Source organism: Mobula birostris, chromosome 2 (assembly GCF_030028105.1).
Source record: "Mobula birostris isolate sMobBir1 chromosome 2, sMobBir1.hap1, whole genome shotgun sequence".
NCBI lineage: Eukaryota > Metazoa > Chordata > Chondrichthyes > Myliobatiformes > Myliobatidae > Mobula > Mobula birostris.
Window position 1 is genome coordinate 210,682,689 of NC_092371.1, and position 25,840 is coordinate 210,708,528.

The window sequence follows — 25,840 nt, forward strand, 5'->3', positions numbered from 1 at the left end:
AGGAGAGGCAGTCTGTGGGGAGGAGGTGTATTTCGGGGCGGTGTTGAGAGGGGGTGTGCTCTGGAGCCGGCGGCGAGGGCGGAGGGGACGGGGTGTATTCTGGAGCCGGCGGCAGGGGCGGTGTTATCAGGGTGGGCAGACAAGAGTGGGTATACTGTACTCCGGGGCCAGCGGTAGAGACGGTGCTTTGAGCCACGGGAGGAGGTGTTCGCCGGGGCTTTGCCGGATTCGCTGGCTGTCTGTAACATGCCGAGTATTGTAGGTGCTGGTGGGAAACAAGCTCGGCGGGCAGCAGTTTGCGGTCGCCGCTGCCTCTCGCACGTTGCCAGCCGACCGCACAAGTTATGATGCCGGAAAATGGATAAGTCTTCGGGCGCGTCCGATATCAAATGGAGCTCGGTGTCTTTACCGCTAGACGCTATCGTTGGCAAATTTCGGTTACCGACCCTGGCACGGCTGAGCCAAGGTAAGAGGGCGTGCAGGGGCGGGCCGCGGTTGTCCGGAGCCTGGCCACATATTGGAGAGTTGCATTGAATCCTTGCCTGTGTGAGTACCGGATACTCACTCTGGCGAAGTGCGGAGAGTTGCAGTGAGGTTGCGGACCCATAGGTCCCGTTAACGCTAACTGTAGGATGTTTGTGCGGAGTGTAAGGCAGCGTCTTGTTTATTTCAGGTGTCTGTTTCCCCTGGTGGGAAGTTCGCCCCGACTTTTACTGCACGTGGGTCACTCCTTACTCCCCCGGTGTGTGGAGCAAAGGGATGGGCTCTCTCTACCCTCCTCATCGCCCCCTGTACGGCAGGTGTGCTCCCACCTCCGAGCCCCGAGCATCTCAAATCCTCTCTTTTATTACTCAGAAGGATCCCAGGGAGGGTTGGGAAAGGCAGCAATAATCAGTCTGCTGGAGGAACTTGCTCGGTCGAGAAGAACCGGGGCGGCAGGGTGAAGGTGGATGGCTTGGCAATTGGGGCTCAGTTTGTAGCTCTGTTATTGCAGGCTATCCCGGAAAGAACATCATTGAAGAAGATTTTTTTCCCCATTTTGCGTAGATTTGAAAAAGTGCAGATTGATTCAGGGGCTTGAATTGAAAGCCGTGGGGGACGTGCAGAAAAATATGAATAAATTGAGATAAGTTAATTATTATGTACACCACGGTGCAAGTGCAGTAGCAATAACGACGGGTCAGGCGCGTTGGAATCTCCGATTTTTAGTGCCACAGTTCACAGCGGAGAAGAGGCCACTGGAATCAATACACTTAACACTGGAAGTTAGCGACACGTTCCATCTCTCTTCGCGTTCTGGATTTAAACAGCGGTTTGTTGACCTAAAATCCCTCTCTCGGCGGGAGAGTGAGCACTTTGTTTCACTGGTCCGACAACTCGCCTCCTCACACAAGCAGTGCGTCAGGTTCAAAGCGTAGGGGGAGGGGGTGGTTCCGTAGCTTTGGAACATTTACCACAGGAGAGCGTGGAGTCGTCGCACTTGTAAAATCTAAAGGAACTGGATGAGATGAAGCTTAAAAGAAACCATGTATTGGCTATAAACACAAGAGATTCTGCCGATGCTGGAATCCAGAGTAACTCAACACCCTGGAGGGACCCAGCAGGCCAGGCAGCATCTATGGAGAGGAATAAGCAGTCGACGTTTCGGACCGTGACCCCTCATCGTGACCCGACTCTCTGAGTTCCTCCAGCATTTTGTATGTGTTACCATGCCCTGGTGGTTCTTAATAGTGGCTGATATGCTGCAGAGGCATTTAAGGGAGCTCTGTGGTGGATCTTAAAGAAACTGGTGATTAGGATCAGCTAGGATAGGTTTGTGAAGTTTCATTACCTCATGTGGTTACTTGTAGTTCATGTTGTCCTCTTTATTTGACGCTGAGAGCTCCACTTAACAAGCCTGAAACGTGACTTCCTCCTGAAAAGCCGTCTCAGCTTTGGAGCCCTATCTGTTCCTTCAGACTCGCATAAAAATACTGTTGCAATTTTAGTGTGAGCAGGGAGTGTCCTGGCCAACAGTCTGAGGAATTTTCACTCGTCGTTCATCTGTTGTATTCCACTGGGAAGTAATTTGGTTTGATAATTGATTTCTTTTATGACTACAACATGAATATTAGATATCCAGACCAATACTTCTAATGCAAGAGCTTGATTATAGATTGCAGGCAGTCTGCAAACTTTTCTTCGCTGGCTGTGTTTGATTTGATGCTGCAGAAACTAATTTGGTGCTTTACACTACACTTTCAACTTTCCTTGCAGACAAGGTGCAGCACCTTTTCTGCAGCAGTTTATTATTATCTATAGTCACCTGCAAGTTGCTCAGATCTCCTTGGATCGATATTTCTTGTGTTTAAAATAATTGGTTGCTTTTGAGGCTACAAATTTGCAGTGGAGGTGTCATACAGATAATAAAGTACACCAGTGATGTTTCTGATCTTGGGTTATGCTGGTCATTGACAGATTTCAGGGTTAGAAGTTGAAGGAAGAAGTTGAGCTCGTTCGCTTTGGAACAAAGACAGAAAGTGGAAGGTGAGCAGAAGTGGAGAAGATTGGTAACAGATTTAGACGGTAAATAGATGGAAGCAAATTTTGGTAAAAGGAAATACGCACAATTTTAATGCAGGGAGTAGGAAAAATCTGGAATTTATTCTGCATAAGGGTGTGTAGGAGTGCAGGACAGGAAAAGTATCAGTGCTATACAAAATGGAATTGGATTTGCATTTGGGAGAATAATTTGCAGGGCCATGGGGAAGGATTAGGATTGGGAACAAAAAGTTTATCCTACCAGATTTGATGGAACTAAAGCGTTTTTGCATGTACCCTTAGGCAAGTATCACCATGTTGCAGATTTACGCACATCAAACACCTCTACTCCATCCGCCAAAAATCAGTGATAGTATTTTAAATAAAGCACCTTATTACAAAGCCATTTGTCTTTGATGGCTATACACAAGTGTTCATGAGAGAGAATAATCAAATTCATTAACAGCCACCTTTCTCAATGTTTTTATTCCTTTTTACTTCTGAGTGAAATGGTGATTTTTTTTGTGTCCAACAGTCTGCATGGAACAGCATAACACAGGAACAGACCCTTCAGCCTAAGATATTGTTCCAAACTAAATTATAGTCAAATGCCCAACTAAACTAATCTCTTCTGCCTAAGCAATGTCCATATCTTTCCATTTCTCACATTCACTTGCCTATCAAAGAGTCTCTTGCACACTTCTATCATATTTGGCTCCACCACCTCTGGCTGCATATTTCAGACACACTCCAATCTGTGTTTTTCAAAAAACAAATCTTGCCCTGCACATCATCTTTGAGCTTAACCCCCTCTCACCTTAAATGCATGCCCGCACATTAGGGTTCTCTTGTATTCAATATTTCAAATCTGGAAAAAAATCTACTGGCTGTTTATACTGCCTATCCCTCTCATTAGCTTATAAACCTTTATTATATTTCTCTTCAGCCTTTGCCGTTCCAGAGAAAATAATCCAGGTTTGTCCAACCTCTCCTTGTAGCACATGCCCTCTAATCCAGGGACCATCCTGGTAAACCTCTTCTCCACCCTCTCCAAAGCCTCAACATCCTTTCTATAATGGGATGACCAGAACTGAATTCAACACTCCAGATATGGCCTAACTCTAGTTTTGTAAAGCTGTAACGTAACTTCTCAACCCTTGAAAACATTTCTTGATGATAAAGGTAAGCACGCTGTATGCATTCTTAACCACCCTATCAACCTGTGTGGCCACTTTCAGGAAGCTGTGGTCTTGGAACCCAAGATCCCTCTGTGCACCAATAGTGTTAAGGATCTTGCAATTAACAGTGTACTGTTTTTGTTACATTTGATCTCCAAAGTGCAACGCTTCATGTTAGGCTGTGTTAAACTGCATCTGCCATTTTTCTGCCCATATCTGCAACTGATCTATATACTATTGTATCTTTGACAGTCTTTGCGCCATCCACCACACCACTAATCTTCATATTATCTGCACACTTGCTAACTAACCCATCTACGTTTTCATCTGGGTCATATCACAAACAGCAGAGGTCCCTGTATTGATCTCTGTAGAATAAGTCTCATTAACTTTTAATCTGTCTCTCGTGGGCAGGCCAATTCTGAATCTAAGCAACCAATTCACCTTGGATCCCATGCATCTTAGCTTTTGAGATGGGCCTCCCATGAGGGAGCTTGTCAAACACCTTACTAAAATCCAGGTAGACAATATCTACAGCTCTATCTTCATCAATCATCTTCATCATCTCTAATCCTCTCCAGTAGCTTCCATACCACTATCATGAAACTCACTAGTCTATGGTAACCAGGATTATCCTTATTTCCCTTGAATAATGGAACAATATTAGCTACTCGCCAGCCCCTCAGGACCTTGCCTGTGGATAAAGAGGACATGAAGATCCAGCAATCTTATTATTTGCCTCTCTCAAAAACCAGGGGTGTATTTTATCAGGCCTTGAGAACTTGGCCACCTTAAAGTTCTTTAGAAGACACAATGCTAGCTCTTTTAACTCAAAATGCCCCAGTATTAGCATACTCCACGCTGATCTCCCTATTTTTCTCATCCTTCTCCTTGGTAATTACTGATATCAAGTATTCATTTAGGACCTTGTTTTGCATCCACTACCGCCAAGCATGTTCCCTCCAATATGTCTGTGGGGTCTCACCAGCTCCCAAGTTATCCTCTTGCTCTTTATGTATGTATAGAATGCTTTGGGCTTCTGCTTAACCTTACTTGCCAAGCACTTGCATGGCCCCTCTTGGCTTTCCTAATTCCCTCCAAGTTCTTCGGTGGCTTTTTTAACATCCTCAAGGACTTCCTTTCACATAGAAGGAAGTCATTTGCCTACTGGCCAAAGGGGCCAGAGAACCTAATTCTACCTTGCAGCATTTGTTCCAGAGCCATGTAGGTCACAACTCTCTGCAAGAAATCAGCCAAGTACCTTCTAAATAGTGACAGATTCTTCTGTACCCTGAGTTCTAGATCTTGACTCCTCACTAGTGAAAATTCTTTTTCTCTTCTTCCACTTTGGACCTTCTACTAATTAAATTTACATTCCTGGCTTTTTTTTCCTAGTCCAGGGGTTCCCAACCTGGGGTCCATGGGCTCCCTAAGTTAGTGGTAAGGGTCCATGTCATAAAAAGGGTTGGGAACTTCTGTTCTAGACTAATATTTTCATTAAACTTGGGTGCATTGTTCATGTTCTACAAAGAAGTTCCATTTCCTGCAGCTGTTCTTCCCCAGTTTTATCTGGGTTTTGCTGTCTTATCAAATGCAGTCATTTATCAATGGAGTGCCCAGAGCTGGAGGTGAGATGGAATTTGCTGCATCTCTCGGGATCTTTCATCTTATTGCAATATTTTAACTGCCACCTGAAACAGTGAATTATGCAGTTCTAAATCAAACAGTAGTATGCAACTTGACGAACACAGTGGTCATTGTTACTTTGACAGCCAGAAAGAGACTTTTCATTTTTAGATGTCAGCAGCTAAAATTGTGCTTTTTATTTGCTTCCAGTGAAGCCAAGACAGAAATTTTGAATTTGGAAGATCCAGACTGTCCACAGCAGACCATTCATGTTAACTGTACATTCTGAGAGATTGAGTTACCTGTCTGAGCTTTCTCAGTAAACATGGTTTGTGTGTGTGGTATCTACAATTTGCTTACATTTAAATAGCAGCTTTGTAGGTGGAATAAATGACATGATCTTCAAATTAATTACGATTACCTTTTTTTTGTAATAGGCTTTATTTTCCTGTTTTCTTCATGTGGATTCCTTATACTCGGTCACTTTTGGGCAAGAGGACAGGACATACTGTAGCTCAAAGGCTGAAAATCAAAACATTATAGATGCTGGAAGTCTTAAATAACAAAGAGAAGTGCCAGAGATGCACTTTCTCCATAGATGCTGCTTGACCCACTGAGTGTTTCTAGCATTTCCTTTTATCATCTCTGCGAAAGCTTTTCTTTGCACAACTGCTACGAAGTTCATTTGGTGGACTGACTATATTTTATTGCAAAATAAAATAATACCAATAGTTTGGGATTTTTTTCCTATAAGTTGCTTATTGCTATATAGAAATTTTCCTTGCTGGCCAAATTGGTGTGGCTTTTCGGTGATAGCTTTTGAAATTGTCTTCGTGATTTACATTTACTGTGGATGAGGGTGAGGTGGCTTAAGGCCATTTCATTTTGGGAGGCAAATATATCAACTGAACTTCAACAAGCTCACAGGTTTAGGTCTGCAGGGAATTTCCCTCAAATTTATATTAGTGATGCTTCGGAGATTTGGGAGAGGCAGAGGCCAAATTTGGACTTCGCTTTTGGTTGTTTCCAAGTCTTTCATCCTTAATGCTATTTTGACCTCCACTTTGGTTTAGCTGTCCCTCAAGCAGTCAACCCCTTGCTATGAAGAGTAACAGGAATCCATCTATGGCTAAAGCACCAGTGTTTTCCTTGTCTCTGGTCCAGATGGTTGGGTAGTCGCAGAACTCATTTCTTGACCAACTATAGGTATAAATATTTTTCTAAATTAATCTCTTGGAATTTATGGAGCTCAGACAAGAGCTACAGTCAAGTAAGAAGTATAGCATTATATAGAAAGTTTGATTCAGTTATGGATGTCCTCCATAATATTTTTTCATAATACATTAACTTTAGTGGTACAAGCTCAATTACAGCCATCTGTAGTGTTTATTCTCCCAAAGTAGTTCAGCATTGCTTATTCTCTGTGGTCTAGGGTTATAGTTCATTCAGAGTCTGTCGCCGGACAGATTTTCATTTAACTTTAAACAGTTTGTGGGCAAACATTAACAATGTTAATGACACTCTACAAATTCAAGTTGTGGCCGGTGAGGAAAGAGGCCTTGCTGATTTATAAATGTGGCAAGCGGTAATTTCAAACCTATTATAAAGTGTTTAATATTGATTATTTCAGGGAAAAGACTGACTTGACTGCTCACGTCATTAAATATTTATTTGCATGAACTTGTACTGTTGATGCTTTAAACCATTCAGCAGATTTAATTTTGTTTCTTTCATTGTTTGAAAGAAGTTGTTAGTTTATTGTGATTTATTTATCTACTTGAGATAACAAATTTGAAATTAATTGACCAAGCCTGAGATATTATCCAAAATTGAATAAACAATTCTGAGACCAGTGGAAATTTTTTTCAATTCATTTTGTAATTGTTTCTCTTTATTTGCATTTTTACACTTGTGTTCTCATTTTGCTTTTGTCCCTTAACAGATGACTTTCAGTATGATAACTCCGTGAACATTTCTCATAAACTGACTGATAAATAGGTTTTGTACATTAGCTATAGTGGCTATAATTACATGCATCTTGAATGTGAATTTACTGCTCACAATATATGTCTCAAAATGGATTAAAGCCAGCTGTGGAAAAAATGGGATTTCAATTCAAGCCTTACCCTTTTGGATTCTGATGGATCAATCCAATATGTAAGTTTATAAATCTTTGTGTTTCAATTCTATGCAAAAACCACATTATCTTTATTTCAGTGGTGGACCTACACCAAGATGACAAGTTCAAAATTACCTCAATACTATCAGCTTTCATGAATTTAAGAAGTCAGAATCATGTCAGACATCTGCCATCCCTATGTCTTTACTCTTTTTAATATATATGAATTGATTAGTGTTTGAGAGGTTGGCTATCTTGGCAAATAGTTTAACCATTTGGACCTCAATCACTTCATTCAAGTTTTAGAACTGCTTTCTAAAAAAATGACTACTTACAAGAAACATAAGAAAGAGGAACAAGAGTCGGCAGCCTGGCTTGTCGAGCTTGTTCCTCCATTCAATAAGATCGTGGCTGATCTAGCTGTAGACTCAGCTCCACCTGCCTGTCTTTCCCCATAGTCCTTAATTCCTCTGCTATGCTAAAATTATCTAAATAATATTATTTATTATAATATTAAACAACGCAGCCTCGACTGTTTCCCCGGGCGCAGAATTCCACAGATTAACTACTCTCTACGCTAGACCCCTCAATCCTCTTGTAATGAAGGCAACATTGCATTTTTCTACTTGATAATTTGCTACACCTACAAACCAACCTCTTGCAATTTATGCACAAGCACTCCCAAGTAACTCTGTACAACAGCATGCTGCGATCTTTCACCAATTAAATAAAATCTGATCTTCTACTTTTTCTTCTCAAGGAGGTGATCTTGCATTTAACAACACTGTACTCCATCTACCAGACTTTGCCCGCTCACGTAACTTATCTATATATTTCTCTGCAGACTTCACATCCTCTGCACATTTTGCTTGTCCACTTAATTTAGTGTCATTAGCAAATGTGGAAATGCTTCACTCAGTCCCTTCTCCCAAATCGTTAATGTAATCAGGAACACTGCAGGACCAGCACCGTCCCCTACAGCACTCCGCTTACCACTGACTGCCAGCTATTTCTCCTCTGTGAAGGTGGTCCTCCCAGTGAAATCATAAAGCACGATAATGTGGATATATGCTCCCAGGATTTCGAAACATAAGCGACATAAGAATGACAGAATACTTCCAAGTTCAGGTGGTATGTAACTGGCAGGGCAACCTGCAGATGGTAGTATTTCCATTTGCTGCCCTTGTCATTCTTGGTAATAAAGGTTGAATTCATAATTTAGCACTAATTATGCAGCATACAATCAAAAACATTTCTTGTGCTCTTGTCTACAAAAATCTGAGTTGTTTCCTTTTCATAAAATTGCCTCATCAGTGGAAGCTAATGGAGAATAGTCATTTATTCAATATAGTTCATCCTGTGTTGAAATTAAGGAAGCATTTGTATCATCATCATCCTATTCAGAATATCCCAGAGTTGTTTCCTAACCAATGAAGTATTTCTGGTGTGTTCTCAATGGTAATGTGTGAAACCGAGCAGCCATTTGTACCCATGTAGGCCCTACAAACAGTAAAATGACAATCGATGACATAAAGGGATGGCTATTGGTCACCTCGCTGGCCCTTTTGTTTGTCAAAATGGTGCTGTGAGAGGACAAATGGTGCATCTGTGAGGACAAGTGGAAGTTCAGTTTCTCATTTTGGCCATTAGTGCAGCTGTCCTTGGTACTGCACTTGAATGTCAGCTAGATTTATTCTGTTTGCATTGGTTTTTTAAAGTGGCTTGCAGCTAAATCCTAGCCGAGTCACAGTGCCACAAAATAATAAATTTAATGTCACACATCAGTGATAATAGACCCAATTTTGATTGTCTGGAGAAGGAATTTCCTGGTGGAGGTTGGAAGGTGACTGTAAGCCTGGACTCGTACCTGGAGCAGTGTAGATCCATATTTCTCTTTTGGTCAGGAGCAAGGAGCTTGCACTTCAGTTCAAATGCAGTCTCTTAATTTTTGTTGGCTGAAAATCAGACCTGCAATCACAGACACCATTTCCTATGTCAGATCACAGAAGAGAAGAGCTAACCAGAGGTATAAACAGGAAAAGTGTATTTCTCCCCTAAGACTAAACGGATTTTATTGCATTGGCTCTCAGCATAGCTTCGGAGGGTTAATACGAATAATGTGTGTGGTTCTGCTCACCTAAATGCAGGAAAGATATCAATAAGATTGAAAGAGTACGGGGAAAACTTACAAGGATATTGCCAAGACTTGAGGACCTGAGTTAGAGGGAAAGCTTAAACAAGTTAGGATTTTATTCATTGATACTTAGGAGAATGATGGGAGATATGATACAGATATACAACATTATGAGGTGTATAGATAGGTTAAACACAAACAGGCTTTTTCCACCGAGGTTGTGTGAGACTAGAACTAGGGGTCATAGGCTCAGAGTAAAAGGTGAAATATTTAAAGGGAACGTAAGGGGAACTTCGGCAAGTGCAGAATGAGCTGACGGTGGAAGTGATGGATATGGGTTTGATTACATTTAAGAGTAATTTAGATAAATACATAATAGGAAGGATATGGAGGACTTTGATCCAAGTTTAGCTGATGGGACGAGGCAGAATAATAATTTGGCATGGACTAGGTGGGCTGAAGGGCCTGTTTCTTTGCTGTTGTGTTCAGACTGATCCTACTGGCATTAGAAACCGTTTAGTTTGAACTTGATTTGATATTTCTGATTTTGGTCAAGAGGTGATATAAGTACAACATTAACACGTCCTGGATCAGTGTAGATGTCAGATGAAAACTGGTTTAAACTTGGCTACGATGCTGCTATAATGGGAGATGCTGAGATCCCCTGGCCTTGTATGTGACAGCTATCTGATTGGTGCACCATAGAAGATGTTGAATGGAGACAATAAACGGATGTGAGAAGTTCTGTCATTATATTTTGAAGTAATTTGTGGGTTGTGTAAATTGTTAGTTATTGCTGTTGAAGGGTGTGGTGCAGTCAGTTTGAGGGTTTTCCTACAAAACCTTTGGGAAGTTGTTCCAGTACTTACTCCTGTCACAGATGAACGCAGTTCTAAGTCAGAATATTGAATGGCTTGAGAATGGGGTTGTAGCACACTTGCCTCCTGCCCAACAGAGGTTGTGAGTTTGTATTGACAGCATATGTGCCTGTGATACAGGGCTTTGTGGGTTCAAGTTCACTCTGGCAATTTCGTTACATGAGCACAAAACTGGGGTTACCTCTCCACTGCAGTAGTGGGGAGATGTGGCAGTGATTCTTTCTGAGATGTTGAATGAAAGGACATCTCTCAGATGGACATTAAAGGTACATAAGCATTACTTTTGTCTGTGCTAAAGTTATCCTTCAATCAATATTATTAAAATAAATGATTTAATCTTTAAATTTGTGTCTGCAAGTTTGCTACGTACTAGTAAGCTGCTGCATTTCCTAAATTATAACAGTGACCGCACTGTGAATTACTTGATTAGTGGCCAAGTCTTTGAGGATGTTCTGATGTCCACAATAGCGTAGTACAAAGATTTTTATTTTCTTTCACCTTTGTTGGTAGCCACATTTAAAGTTAGAAATTCTTAAAATACACCAAGCAGAATTGAATATAAAGTAGGCTATCATTAAATCTGACATTTCAGAAATTGGTATGTTTGGATAAGAAAGAACTGTATTATTAATAGTATATGTTCTCTGATGACTTAAAGCAATTTGACACCGAGAATGGTTTACAGATCTTTGTGATAAAACAATCAGCTAAAATGAATAACCAATTTGGACAAATAATGGACAAGTAATTCTCTCTCCTCATTACAAATAATTGGCATTCAATCTATTCAATTGCATTTCACTGCTTTGAGTCTAGGTTGCTTCAATCAGTTTTGATCTGCCTGTTCTGTTGAATAGTTTTTGGATAACTCCATGCAGTTGAAGTGATTTTTTTTTTGGAATCATAACTGAGTGTAAGTTGTAATGGAATGGAACACATCTGATCATCATTGTCACCTTTACAATCGACCATCTTTCTACTCCTTTTAACAGTTTTTCCTGGTGTAGCTGATCCAATATATTTCCTTCCTAAGGCTGGCAACTCTTGCTTGTAAAATGCTGCCTGAGTACAATTTCAAGAGGGTGAACCCTTGCAAGGCATCAGGTCCTGATGGTATACCTGGTAGGGCTCTGAAAACCTGTGCCGAACAAATGGTAGGAGTGTTCAAGGACATCTTCAATCTCTCACTGCTGCAGTCATGGAGGATTTCAAAATGCAGGTAGATAGGGAAAATCAGATTGATGCTGGATCCCAAGAGAGAATTTGTGGAATGCCTCCGAGATGATTTTTTTGGAGCAGCTTGTTGTTGAGCCAACTAGGGGATCAACAGTTCCAGATTGGGGGTTATGAAATGAACTGGATATGGTAAGGGAGCTTAAGGTAAAGGAACCCTTGGAAACAGTGATCATGATATGATAGAATTCTTCCAGCAATTTGAGGGGGAGAAACTAAAGTCAGATGTGGAGTAAAGAGAATTACAGAAGAAGCTGGCCAAAGTTGATTGGAACAGGAACTAGCAGGTATGACAGCAGAGCAGCAATGGCCGGAGTTTCTGGGAGCAATTCTAAAGACGCAGCATAGATGAAGAAGTATTCTAAAGGGAGAATGATGCAACCATGGCCGACAAGGGAAGTAATAGTCAACATAAAAGCAGAAGAGAGGAAAATATAAAAGAGAAAAAATTAGTGGGAAGTTCGAGGATCGGGAAATTTTTAACAGCCAACAGAAGGCAACTTAAAAAAAATACACATGGTGGGGGAGAGAAGAAATATGCAGGTGAGCTAGCCAATGATATCAAAAATGATACCAAAAGATTTTCTTTAAGATATATAAGGAGTAAAAGAGAGATGAGAGTAGATATTAGGTTGCTGGAAAATGACGCTGGAGAGGTAGTAACGAAGGGTCAAAGAAACGGTGAATGAACTGAATAAGTATTTTGCATCAGTCTTCACTGTGAAAGACACTAGTCGTATGCCGGAAATTCCTGAGTGTCAAGGAACAGAAGTGAGTGCAATTGCTATTACTAGAGAGATGGTGCTTGGGAAACTGAAAGGTTTGAAGTAGATAAGTCACTTGGACCAGATGGACTACACCCCAGGGTACTAAGAGAGGTAGCTGATGAGATTATGGAGGCATTAGTAATATTCTTTCAGGAATCACTAGATTCCGGCATGATGCTGGAGGACTGGAAAATTGCAAATGTCACTCCACACTTCAAGAAGAGAGAGAGGGAGGAAAAAGGAAATTATAGGCCAGTTAGTCTGACCTCAGAAGTTGGGAAGATGTTAGTGTCGATTGTTAAGGATGTGGTTTTGAGGTACTTTGAGGCACATGACAAAATAGACCAAACTCGGCATGGCTTCCTTAAGGGAAACCATTGTCTTGCCTGATAAATCTGTTGGAATTCTTTTCATAAATAAACAGGTTAGACAAAGGAGATTCAGTGGATGTTGTGCACTTGGATTTTCAGAGGGCCTTTGACGAAGCGCCTTGCATGAGACTGCTAAACAGGGTAAGAGCCCAGGGTATTACAGGAAAGATACTAGCATTGATAGAGCAATGCCAGATTAACAGGAGGCAAAGAGTGGGAATAAAGGGATCATTTTCAGACTGGCTGCGGGTGATGAGTGGTATTCCACAGGGGTCTGTTTTGGGACTGCTTCTTTTTACATTGTATGTCAAATATTTTGATGAAGGAACTGATGGCTTTGTGACCATGTTGGTTAACGATATAAAGATAGGTGGAGGGCTAGGTAGTGTTGAGGAAGCAGAGAAGCTGCAGAAGGACTTGGACAGATTAGTAGAATGGGCAAAGGAAGTGGTAGTAGAATATAGTGTTGGAAGTGTGTGGTCATGCACTTTGGTAGACAGAATAAAAGTGTAGACTATTTTCTAAGTGGACAGAAAATTCAAAAATCTGAGGTGCAAAGGGACTTAGGAGGCCTCGTGCAGTATTCCCCTAAAGTTTAACTTGCAGGTTGAATTGGTGGTGAGGAAGGAAAATGCAGTGTCAGCATTCATTTCAAGAGTTCTTGAATATTAAAGAAAGGAGGTGATGCTGAGTGTCAATGGTGAGGCCTCACTTGGAGTATACATAACTTTTCTGACTTTTGAACTCCATGATTTGACTAATAAAGTCAAGCATGCCATATGCCTTCTTAACCACTGTATCAACCTGTGTAGTCACTTTCAGGGAGCTATGAACTTGAACCCCAAGATCCCTCTGGTCATCAACATTGCTTAGGATCTTGCCCTTAACAGTGTATTCTCTCTTTGTATTTGGTCTACCATGGTGCAACACTTCACATTTGGCTGGGTTAAACTCCACTTGCAATTTTTTCACCCATATCTGCAACTGATCTATATCCTGTTATTTTCTTTGCCATTCTTCTGCACTATCCATGACACCACAAATCTTCATATAATCTGCAAATTTAATAATCCACACATTTTCATCCATGTCATATATTTGCAACACAAACAGCAGAGGTCCTAGCACAGATCCCTGCAGAACACCACCAATCACAGACCTCCAGCTTGAGTAAGTCCCATCGACCTTCTATGGGCAAGCCAGTTCTGAACCCAAATGGACAACTCTCTACAGATCCCATGTATCCTGATCTTCCGGTTGAGCTTCCCACGAGGCACCTTGTCAAACCTCCACAGTTCTACTTTCATCAGTTGCCCTCGACACCTTGTCAAAAACACTCAAATCAAGTTGGCAAAACATGATTTGCCCTGCAGAAAGTCATGCTGGCTTCCCGTAATTAGACCATGGTTTTTCAAATGCTCATAAATACTATCTGTAAGAATTCTCCCCAGTAACTTCCCTACCACTGACATAGGCTTGCCAGTTTATTGTTTCCAGGGTTATCTCTGGTTCCCTTTTTGAATAATGCAACAAAATTATCTACTTGCCAGTCCTCTGGGTCCTCTCCTGTGGCTAGAGAGGACACTACGATATTGGTCAGGGCCCCAGAAATCTCTTCTCTTGCCTCTTTCAATAACCTGGAGAATATCCTATCAGGTCTTGGGGAGTAATCCACCTGAATACTCTTTAAGAGACCCAACACTGCCTCCTTCTTTTCTTCAAAATGCCCTGGCATATCAATACACTCAGCACGTATTCTCCATTTCCATCTTTTCGATAAATATTGAAGTAAAGTACTCATTAAGGATTTCACCCACATCTTCTGTATCCAAGCAAGTGTACCCCTCTTTACTCTTGAGTGGTCCAATCCTCTCCCTGGTTATCCTCTTGTTCTTGATGTGAAGACAATACCACAAGATAATCTGGAGAAAGAAGAAAAAATAGGATTGAATGGAAACTGCTGTAGAAATTATGAGTGAGGGTAGGTGTGTAAAAAGTTCGGTTGTGAAATAATTTTCAAAAGTTTGGAGTTCCACATGCACCAACAACCATTTAATTTTTATTTCTTGTGTCGTCATACGCAAATGAAGACAGTAAGAGGTAAAGTTCAGGCCAGATCCTGAGGAGAAGACATTGTAACATTGTAGCAACCCAGTATTGTGAGAATAACAGGAGCTGAAACCACACCATTCATTTTTGCTAATTTCTGTTCATCAGTCTTCAGAAGACTAGTAAATAATATTTTAAGCTGTAATTATTGACTAGCAACCCAAAAGATTTCAATTGCATATTGTAGACAGCTGAAACCAGTTAGAACATCCGAACAGCAGAGTGTCAAATATCATCCAGCCCGCCACAGGCTGCGAATCAAACGTGATTTTTAGCTCCGTTGTTCAGAAGCATTTTTATTTTGCTCATATTGCCCTCATAATTGATTTTCCATGTAAGATTTGCAAATTTTAAAAGGAACTAGCCATTGCACAGATGTTATGTTGGCTATTTACTTGAAAAACAGTTGCCTTCAAAAGGAGTCAACATTTTGTAGTCACGAGTCTGGCATTTGATTGACTCTTCGAGGATCATCACCTCATTGTGTGTTCCTGAGATCCCAAGAATGATGCTATCTGGAGCTTATTTCCTGGTAGGATCACCCATGGCGCTAAGGTCAAGGGGGAGGTTCCGGATAAAGAGCACATCTGTGGAGCTGGCGGATGATGATAACATATCACAGTGGCTGTGAAGACTGAGGAAGACTGCAGCAGTGAACGATCCCCAGTCATCTTGCATGCCAGGCCACTAGACCCTAACCTCAATCTGTCAAGGACCTTGCATCAGCCTCCCCCCACGTTCAACAAAGTGTGTGAAGGAAGAGAAGTGAGTGTAGTTACTACTGCAAGGGAGAAGTGCTCAAAAAGCTGAAGGACCTAAAAGTGCATGTCACCCAGACCAGAGGAACTGCACCCTAGGGTTCTGAAAGAGGTAGCACTAGAGATTGTCGTGGCATTAGAAATAACATTCAAAAATCATTGGACTCTGGCATGATGCCAGAGGACTGGAAAATTGCAAATGTCACTTCAATCTTTAAGAAAGGAGGAAGGCCGCAGAAAGGAAATTATAGACCAGTTAGCCTGACCTCAGTGGTTGGGAAGATGTAAGAGTCAGTTGTCAGTATGAGGTGATGAAGTACTTGGTGGCACAGGACAAGGTAGTACAAAGTCAGCATGATTTCCTTCAGGGAAAATCCTGCCTGATGAACTTGTTGGAAATCTCTGAGGAGGTTATAAGTAGGATAGATAAAGGGGATGCAGTGGATATTGTATATTTGGACTTTCAGAAGGTCATTGACAAGGTGCTTCACATGATACTGCTGACCAAGTTAACAGGCCGTGGTATTATGGGAAAGTTACTAAGATGGTTAAAGCTTTGGCTGATTGGAAGGAGGCAGTGAGTGGGAATAAAAGGATCCTTGTCTAGTTGGCTGCCAGTGACTAGTGGTGTTCTGAAGGGTCAGTGTTGGGACCACTTCTTGTTATGCTGTATATAAATGATTTAGATGATGAAATGGATGGTTTTGTTGCCAAGTTTGCAGATGATATGAAGGTTGGTGGAGGGGCAGGTAGTGTTGAGGAAACAGGTAGGATGCAGAAGGACTTAGACAGATTAGGAGAATGGGCAAGAAAGTAGCAAATGAAATATAGTGTTGGAAAGTGCGTGGTCATGCACTTTGGTAGTAGAAATAAAGGTGCGGACTATTTTCTAAACAGGGAGAAAATCCAAAAATCTGAGATGCAAAGGGACTTGGGAATTCTTGTGCAGAACATCCTAAAGGTCAACTTGCAGGTTGTGTTGGTGGTGAGGAAGGCAAATGCCATGTTAGCATTCATTTCAAGAGGTCTAGAATATAAGAGCAGGGATGTGATGCTGAGGCTTTATAAGGCACTGCTGAGGCCTCACCTTGAGTATTGTGAACAATTTTGGGCCCCTCATCTTAGAAAAGATGAGCTGGCATTGAAGAGGTTTCAGAGGAGGTTCACAAGGATGATTCCAGGAATGAAAGGGTTATCATACAAGGAGCATTTGATGGCTCTGGGTCTGTACTTGCTGGAATTTAGAAGGATTGGGGGGGGGGGGATCTCATTGAAACTTTTCAAATATTGAAAGGGCTAGACAGAGCAGATGTGGAAAGGAAGTTTCCCATGGTGGGGGAGTCTAGGACAAGAGGGCACAGCCTCAGGATAGAGGGGTATCCATTTAAAACAGAGATGCCGAGAAACTTCTTTAGCCAGGGGGTGGTGAATTTCTGGAATTTGTTACCACACGCAGCTGTGGAGTCCAGGTCATTGGGAGTATTTAAGGCAGAGATTGATAGGTTCTTGATTGGACATGGCATCTAAGGTTACCGGGAGAAGGCCGGGAAATGGGGTTGAGGAGGAGGATAAAAGGATCAGCCATGATTGAATGGCAGAGCAGACTCACTGGGCCAAATGGCCTAATTCTGCTCCTGTGTCCTATAGCTTTATGGTCATGGAGAGATGTCCTCCATCAAGGGGATAACTCATCATTTTCACTCTTTGATGAACTAAAACTTGTGTGAGTGATGGGCTTGTACTAAAGAGCACAAGTGAGGGTAAAGAAAAAATCAAAATTGATAACAGCGGGTTTTGCTGTGACTCCTTCAATAATGTTTGACTCTAAGCCTGAAGTGTCACTGAGTTGCAAACTCTCAGGAATTCCGTCACAGCAAAAATAGAGCTGAGGTAAAACAACTCGCCTTTGTAAGGATAGAGGATTCAATCTGACACAGTAAAATTTAAAAGCATGGGGGCAGTTAATAATTTCGGTAAGAATTTTTTTGTTGACAAGAATGTACCACAAGTATCATTGTAAAAGGGTCACGCCCACTGGCAGTGCCAAAAAACACAAACACAAACACACACACACACACACACACACACACACACACACACACACACACACACAACATTTAAGCATGGGATGAATTGAAGTAGTTGCTGTAACTGCAATAATGGTGCTCAAATGTCATCTGCACAACATCATAGATTCAACAATATAGATAGTGAATTTTATGCCTCTGGAAAAACTTCATTTTGTGGTTCAGGTGACAGATGCGTATGATGCATGATTGGAAAATGATCATGATTAAGGGCCTTTTTCTCTAAATGTAATATTTGTTTCTTTGTTATATCTGGAGCAGTGGAAAATGTTAAGTTAACACGCAGTTCTCACATTTCTAAATGTGGGAACAGAGGTCAGCCATTTTGTCCCTTCAGCTTGTTTCACTGTTGCTTGAGTTCATGGCAGATCTGTGAGCTAGATCCCATCTTCCTTTAGCATCCATCGTCTAAGGACAATGTTTCATTATTATTTCTTATTTAGGACATTTTAACATACATGGGACTTGTAAGTTTTCTTTTGGGCCTCTTTCTAACACTTAGAAAATAAATTCTAAGTCTGGCAGTCATGTGTGCACCAGCCTCTTAATACAAGATGTGGCGTGGCAAATTGACATGAAGTATCAGATGTTGGGGGTGTGCCCAATGCAACTGGCATATTTGCAAACACCAGTAAAATGACTCTGTTCACATATTTCCTTTTAAAAAGTTAAGCATCAGAGGCACAATTAGTCATAAAAGCCAACAAAAAGACATTTGGGAAAATAACCTAGATGTCAGTAATTGGGAGCAAGTGATGGATTTGAAATTGTCAGCAGTGAACCTTGGGTAAAGATTTCCCAAGAAAGGTAAGAAAAGTTTTGGAGAGGGAGAGTCAGAATAAGAAATACAGCTGTAGTAATGTTAGCTAAGTGTCTGCTACTTGTTGCTAAAGTATACTTAAAAAATGCAGTGATGTATATACTTTTTTCCCGCTAATGACCTCTTTTACTTTTACTTTTATTGTGTTCTTTATCTTATTCTGTATTTTTGTGCTGCATCAGATCTGGAGTAACAATTATTTTGTTCTCCTTTACACTTGTGTACTGGAAATGACATTAAAAATCTTCAATCTGACTTTGTTTGATAGTCTTAGATTCCTCGTGGGATATTTCAGTGAAATGTAAAAAAAATAAATTGGAAAACGTGGAGACAGAGTCTAATCAAAGTAAGTGGAACAGTGGCGGTGGCCTGGGAAAGCTTCATGTTAGTAGTCAGAAGGAAAAGATTTTAATTTGTTAAAGGCAATCAAAAGAGACACTGCCTGCTGCTAGAAGTTACTACGATAAACATGTAAATACAGAAGTTGCCTGTGGATTAGTTGCCAAGTATTGACATTGGCAAGAAACATTTAATGAGGAAACTAGTAATACAATGTTCAGTACTCTATGTGAATGAGAAAGATTTCCATTTATGCCATTTGGAATTGTATCAGAAGCTATTCAGTAGAAAAACCCATGATGTATTGGCCAGACTTGAAAGAGTAGGGATAGAAGTCAATAATAATTTAATATTCAAAACTAATCCTTGTCATCATCAGATTTACCAGTTGATGTTAACGGCACAGAGTCTCCAGATCTGTTTGCTGGATGTTGTTGGGTCAATGTAACATTCTGTTATTGAATGGTGGAAACCTATTTTTAGGATATTAATGACAGCAGAGATTGGTTGCTTGTTATGTTGGGCGTCTGATTGCATAAGATACACAATGGGGAAGGGGACAAACAAGGTTACTGATAAATTGATGCCTGTAGGTATGAATTTAACTGGAGCTGTTGGAATTTATGTTGCTGAAATCTCACTGATAAATGTATTTGAGGATTAGATTAGATTATGAGGACACTCAGTCCTCTTTTATTGTCATTTAGGAATGCATGCATTAAAAAATGAACAATGTTCCTCCAGAATGATATCACAAGAAAACACATGACAAACCAAGACTAAAACTGATAAAACCACATAATTATAACATATAGTTACAACAATGCAAAGCAATACCATAATTTGATAAAGAACAGACCATGGGCACGGTAAAAAAAAAAAGTCTCAAAGTCCTGATAGACTCATCTCACGCAGTCGGCAGAAGGGAGAAACTCTCCCTGCCATGAACCTTCAAGCGCTGCCAACTTGCCGATGCAGCACCATTGGAAGCACCCGACTGCAGCGGACTCTGAGTCCATCCGAAAACTTCGAGCCTCCAACCAGCCCTCCGACACAGCCTCTCCGAGCGCCATCATTTGCCGAGCACTGCATTCCCGCCCCAGCTGCCGAGCAACAAGCAAAGCCGAGGACTCGGGGCCTTCTCCTCCGGAGATTCCGGACCATGCAGCAGCAGCGAAGCAGGCATTTCAGAGGTTTCACCAGATGTTCCTCTGTGCTCTCACATCCATCTCCATCAAATCAGGATTGTGCACGGCACCCTACTTGACAAATAACAGATATCACCACCGGAGTGGCTGCTGCGAGCTGTGTCACACCGCCATCTTCTCCTCTCGCCGATAAACAGTGTACTTGGTATCCTCTCACTATTTTGGTGTTAAACTAGAAATGCAGCTTGAATCTGAAACTTGTTACACTAACTTGTATTTATAACTTTGTCTATTATGGGCATTTTGGGTAAATATTTATTGCTTTTCTCCCTTGCACTTGATTCCCCAGACTAAAGGACAGTGGATTTTATTTATTTAGAGACGCAGGTTCATCCTGTCCAACAAGCCACTGATTTAATTCTAGCCTAATCACAGGACAATTCACAAAGACCAATTAACCTACTAACTGACACATCTTTGGAATGTGGGAGGAAACTGGAGCATCTGGAGTAAATGCACATGCTTAGAAGGAGTAGAGATGAGAGAAAGGATTCTGAGTCGATTAGTGGACTGGGGGGGTGGTGGAAGATGACAAGCAGGTAGTGGCAGGCAGAGGTGGGAACGGAAGGCTATCGTACAAGGATAGGTGGTGACAGAGAGTGGAAAAAGAAACAGATGGAGTGATGGGGGAGGGGAATGTAAAGATGGAGACAGCTGCTGGAGGGAGATGGGCAAGAACATGAGGTACTGAATTTGGCCAAGTCCCGGAGATGTGAATGTGAATCATTGGGGGTGAGGTGACCGACAGCCGGAATTGAGAAAGTGCAGTCCTGTCCAGTGGAGTCACTTGGCAAAGACGATCCCGAAGATGGTGGTGCTGGGAGAATGTACAGAGAGGTGGTTAGGTTATCCTGTATCAAAGATGGTTATTCCTGTCTGAGAGAACCAAGAACTGTTACCTGCCATGCCCACCCCTCACCAAGCATTCCAACTCCCTGAGAAACCCCTGGCGATCTTTCTAACCAGAGCTGGTGCATTAGAAATGACTGTGGCTGTCACGCTTTCTCCATCGTCAGTTACTCAGAAGAAGGTGATCCTAAGCCACTTTTGATCTTCAGTATTCTGTGTCAAAGCAGCAGACACATGGCAAAACTAATTTAGAGAAACATGAGCCAACAATGAGCAAGACAAACAGATGTGTTCACACAATCAGTCAGCAGTAATACCATCTCTCTTTGGCCTGTGGATATCTGCATTGTACTTCAAGCAGAAAGAGAGAAAATATAAAAGGTAAGTTTGAAGCAGCCGCTATCAAATGTCATCCACTTACTCCAAATTTCCAATCAAATAATGTAATTCTTCACTTTTAAATAAGGAAAGTTCACTTAACTTGTTTTCTCAGATGGCCATCAGCCAAGGCTGTGCTTTGATGGCTGTTATGTAACTATCTTGGAGATCTGCTGGTATATTTCACCCATCAAGGGCTCTCTGATTTTAGAGTATTAAATTGTTGCTATCTAGCACAATCCTCGCTTGTAAAACTGGATGTTGGAGGTTCATGACAGATGCTGATGATTTTATTGTATACTAAATTTAACTCCAAAGGAATCAACCTGTGAAATCTGAGCCCTCTGCGCAATCTTGTTAAATATACATTTGAAGCATAGTTATTTTTGAGACTTTTGTCTTCATGTAATAAATGTAAAGGTGCACTGATGAGTGTTATTCTAGAAGTTTCTTTTAAATAGAGAAAATGGTCTGTTAGTGATTCCCGATCCCTTCTCTGTTCCACTCTGCTGTATCCCACAAGAGAAACAAGGGAACAAACAAACTGAAGCATCAATTACCACACTGCACAACACCAACATCAAATTAAATTTTACTTCTTCTCTTTTTGAGTCCAATTAGTGATAGAAATGTACAGGACATCTGGATGTCTGACCAAGGGTGAGTTAATTCTCTAGTGTAAATCTCCTTTAATCATTAATTTTGTTAACAGTCTGTCACAACAGTTGTTATAAGATTTGAATAGTGCATGGTAGTGCTTCAAGTCATCTATATATTCAACAAGGATGTGTGAAGAGCTCTGATTTCCCATGTTGATTCCTCAGAGGTTAAATACAATTACCAATGTGCACATCTGTAACTGTTTTGTGTTTCCAATACCACTTTTTCTCAGCTATTATTGTGTTAATGCTGGCTAATTGGCCAGAAGGTAATGTATTGGCTGTTAGAAGAATTTATCCTTTGTCAATTACCTGAAGCTCCGTTTTTACAAGGGCAGCAGTTTGACAACTGTTTAATACATATTCAGACATACATTATTCCAAAGGGGCTTCTCATTTGGGTCACATGTTCTTTATTGAAAAGCTTTAAATAGGCGAGGTTTGTGAACAATTTTAGTAAATACATTGCAAATTTAATACTCACACTAATCAACAGCCATCTAACACAATTTTTGCACTACAAAAATAATTGAAACGTATGGCCTTGGAGCATATGTTATATTTTGTATATGTTACTCCGCAATTCATAATCTCAATATTTATTAATATTATTTTGTTTTTCTTGCACAATTTGTTATCATTTGCACATTGATTGCTTGTCTTTTTGTGTAGTTTCTCATTGATTCTGTTGTGTTTCGTTGTAGTTACTGTGAATGCCTGCAAGAAATTGATTTTTCAGGATTGTATCTGGTGACATATCTACTTTGATTGTAAATTTACTTTGAAAGTCTTCAGCAAAAAGATGGAACAGGATCTCATTTCCTTCAAGTTGAATAGTGTAAAAAGAAGATGTCTTTTTATGTCTGATTGTCTATTCTAAAATTTAAAAATAACATTCGATGTCAACTGAAGAGCAAGCTGACTCAAGATGCAAACAATCAGACTTTGGATTAGGGATTCAGCAGTTATAGAATTATTTGAATGTAGCAGCTATTAATTCAAATGAGGACCAGTCTTCAGTTCTTAATATACATTACAAGCAATAATCAGTTTGAAGTTAAAAGGATGTCTTTGTAAAGAAACATCACTGTTTGGGACAATGGGATGCTCATTGACCTATGGTAAATCAGGCAACTATAACTAAGTTATTTTGAACCATTGTGTCCAAGTTCAAGAAAACCTGTAGAGCAGACTGTTGTCATTTAGTACATCAATCATAGTCACAGGCATATTTGATCTGTCAATAGTTTTGTACTCAAAGTCAGCCCTCCAACATTAATTTTGGGTGTCTGTATTCAATGTTCTCAGAAACGTTAGTCCATCTTTGTGAACTACTTTGTCCCAGCAAAGGTATTTGTATATTCAGTGATATCGCACATTTTTGATATATCACTCACAGACTCAAAATGTAGTCATTGTAGCTATTGAAATTGTATTGAATCACCTTCAGTTAGCTTTGATCTTAAGATATTAAAAACATGATGTATTTTGAATGTGGAAGACTCTATGAGAGGACGTCAAAGACGATACCTGCTTGTGATGATTAGTCACCCACCAGTGCCATTGTCTCATGGGTGACTGCAGTCACAGCATTTGCTTAGGAGATCAGTGCAATTTGCCACATTGCTCACTCCCTCACACTGAGTCTCCTGATTGCAGCAGTTACAGCCAAAAGCATCCTGCAAAATTGAAAGGTGCGGATCAATAGAATCTATTTGTTCTTGTCTGCCATCCTTTATCAATGAAGAGAGCAAGCACTTATCAACCCTGGAGTAGTAGTGTGCTGCAAATCACAAAATACCGTATGGGTCTCCAAATTTCCCAGCATGTCTAACCTTAACTCCTCCTGGTAATGCATTTTTTGGCCTGCTCTGCATTTCTGGTTTTGGGGCCAGGATGCATTCTTCAGTTAGATGGAGTTTCAGCACTGTTCATCACAGAGTTGCAGGCATCAAAATTCCTCCCATTATTAGACAGAGCCACTGCTTGGGGTGTTTTCACTTTTGCCCTTTTTACAGGTTGTCCTCCCCTCTAGTCCCTTTCCATTCTCCCAAACACATTGAACAGTAATGCTATCTAAAGGTCTGCTTTGGGAGTGACAGATTTTGTCAGTAATCTGAAAAACAAGGCACAAAACTTCCTTACACCACAGCTCTTGTAGAATCCAGAAAATGCAAAGAGGTCTACAATTAAAAACAATTCATAATGAAGGAATTGATGATCCTCGAGTTTCAATATTGCAGGTGGTATTAGCTGCATCATTGAGACCCAGTTTGAACGTTAATGCCATCAGATCAATGTTCTGTAAGGACTGACATCATGATCCATGCACTGTGCATAAGAATTTATGTGCTGCTGCCTTAACCATGGTGGTGGATGATGTGAAAGTGTAATGACACACATAGAAAAGCTGAAAGAAAAGCCCTGGAACACCAAAAACACAGCCATTTAAAATTTCACAGCCATCACTTAAAATTCCTGTCAAGAAAACACTAGTGAAACCCTAGCCAAATTTTCCATAAAATATATTAGGATTAGCCATGAAATTCAAGGATATTTCCACAGGAGTTTCAGTGGAATGGGTAACCCAAAGAAAAGGTGAGGGGATGGGAAATTGATCCTGATTATGCACAGGTAATTGCACGCCCATTTTTTAAAACATAGATTTCAAAGCAGCAATTAATTATACTCGCATTGAAAAGTTACAGCAATTTGACAAGTGGAGTTACAATGATCCCTCTGAATATGCGGAGGTCTAGAGATGCGCTCTCAGTTAGAACTTCCCTGTACAGATGACACATCACTCCCAAAACACGCTGCCCTTGGGATGGGTGTGAAGAGGAAGAAACGGCCAAGTCACCTCTTTGCATCTGTGGATTTGCTAAGCGGGTATGGAGATGAGTGCGAGGGTCCCTGTTGGTCTTCCAGCATGGTGTGATGTTTCAAGGGAATGTTGCAGGCTGCAGGAGTACAAGCTGAGTAGCGCACTGAAGTTTGGTACAGCCAATGCAAAGGCTCTGTTTGGTGATTTTTTTTTCCTCGCTCTTTAATGGTTTACACCACTGGATGCAGCAATCATGAATGTAAAAAGTTTTTAGCACTCTTTTGTGTATATGTTCATTATGAATCGTTTATATTTGAAGTATATAAAATATGTTCCTTGCAGTAGGCACTGAATACCTCTCCGAGCTTCACAAGTTCACCTTAGTTCTTGTCATTTGAGACATAGATGATCTTGACTGTACTGAATTTCTGGAATTCATGCATTCTTTCCTTCCACTCTCTGTTCATTGGGTTGCAAATGATCTTTTTTATTCCAAAATATAGCTTATTAATAATATATACTGTCAATACCACCATGACAGTCCTTCACTATGTTCATTGTACTAGCAGATTTCAGAGTACATTTCTGTCATTCATATTTCCTCCAAACCATGCATGAGTAATGCTTTAGAGAGACCATAACCCTAGGCCCGTCTCTCAATGTGCAGCAGCATTCTTGACCGTGGCCCTTCGCCCAAAGAGCTTTTACAATGTTTGCATTGAGATTATGCATGTGCTCTTGCTCCATGGAACATGCCAGTCAATACCAACTGCTTGCATACATTTTATACTGGAAAACGAGCAAGTTTTGGACAGACTTGTGAATTTCACCAAGTCCATCATCTTCCAGAGGCAGGTGTTTGCCTGAGATTGTCTTTTTGGGAGCCCTCATTATGCCGCTGCTCTGGAATAATCTCAAGAGGACCACTCTATCCCTCTCCAGACCTCAGCTAACACACAGTCCACAGCACGATGGACAATCAT

At 40.8% G+C, this 25,840-nt stretch overlaps 1 protein-coding gene across 1 annotated transcript in view; it reads left to right on the plus strand.

The window, feature by feature from the left end:
• Positions 1-357: 357 nt before the first annotated feature.
• Positions 358-25,840, plus strand: part of gareml (GRB2 associated, regulator of MAPK1-like) — a 164,235-nt gene continuing 138,752 nt past the window's right edge. The window contains exon 1 of the mRNA XM_072278906.1: positions 358-466. Coding sequence (XP_072135007.1) covers positions 358-466 — 109 coding nt within the window. The remainder of the gene's footprint in view (positions 467-25,840) is intronic.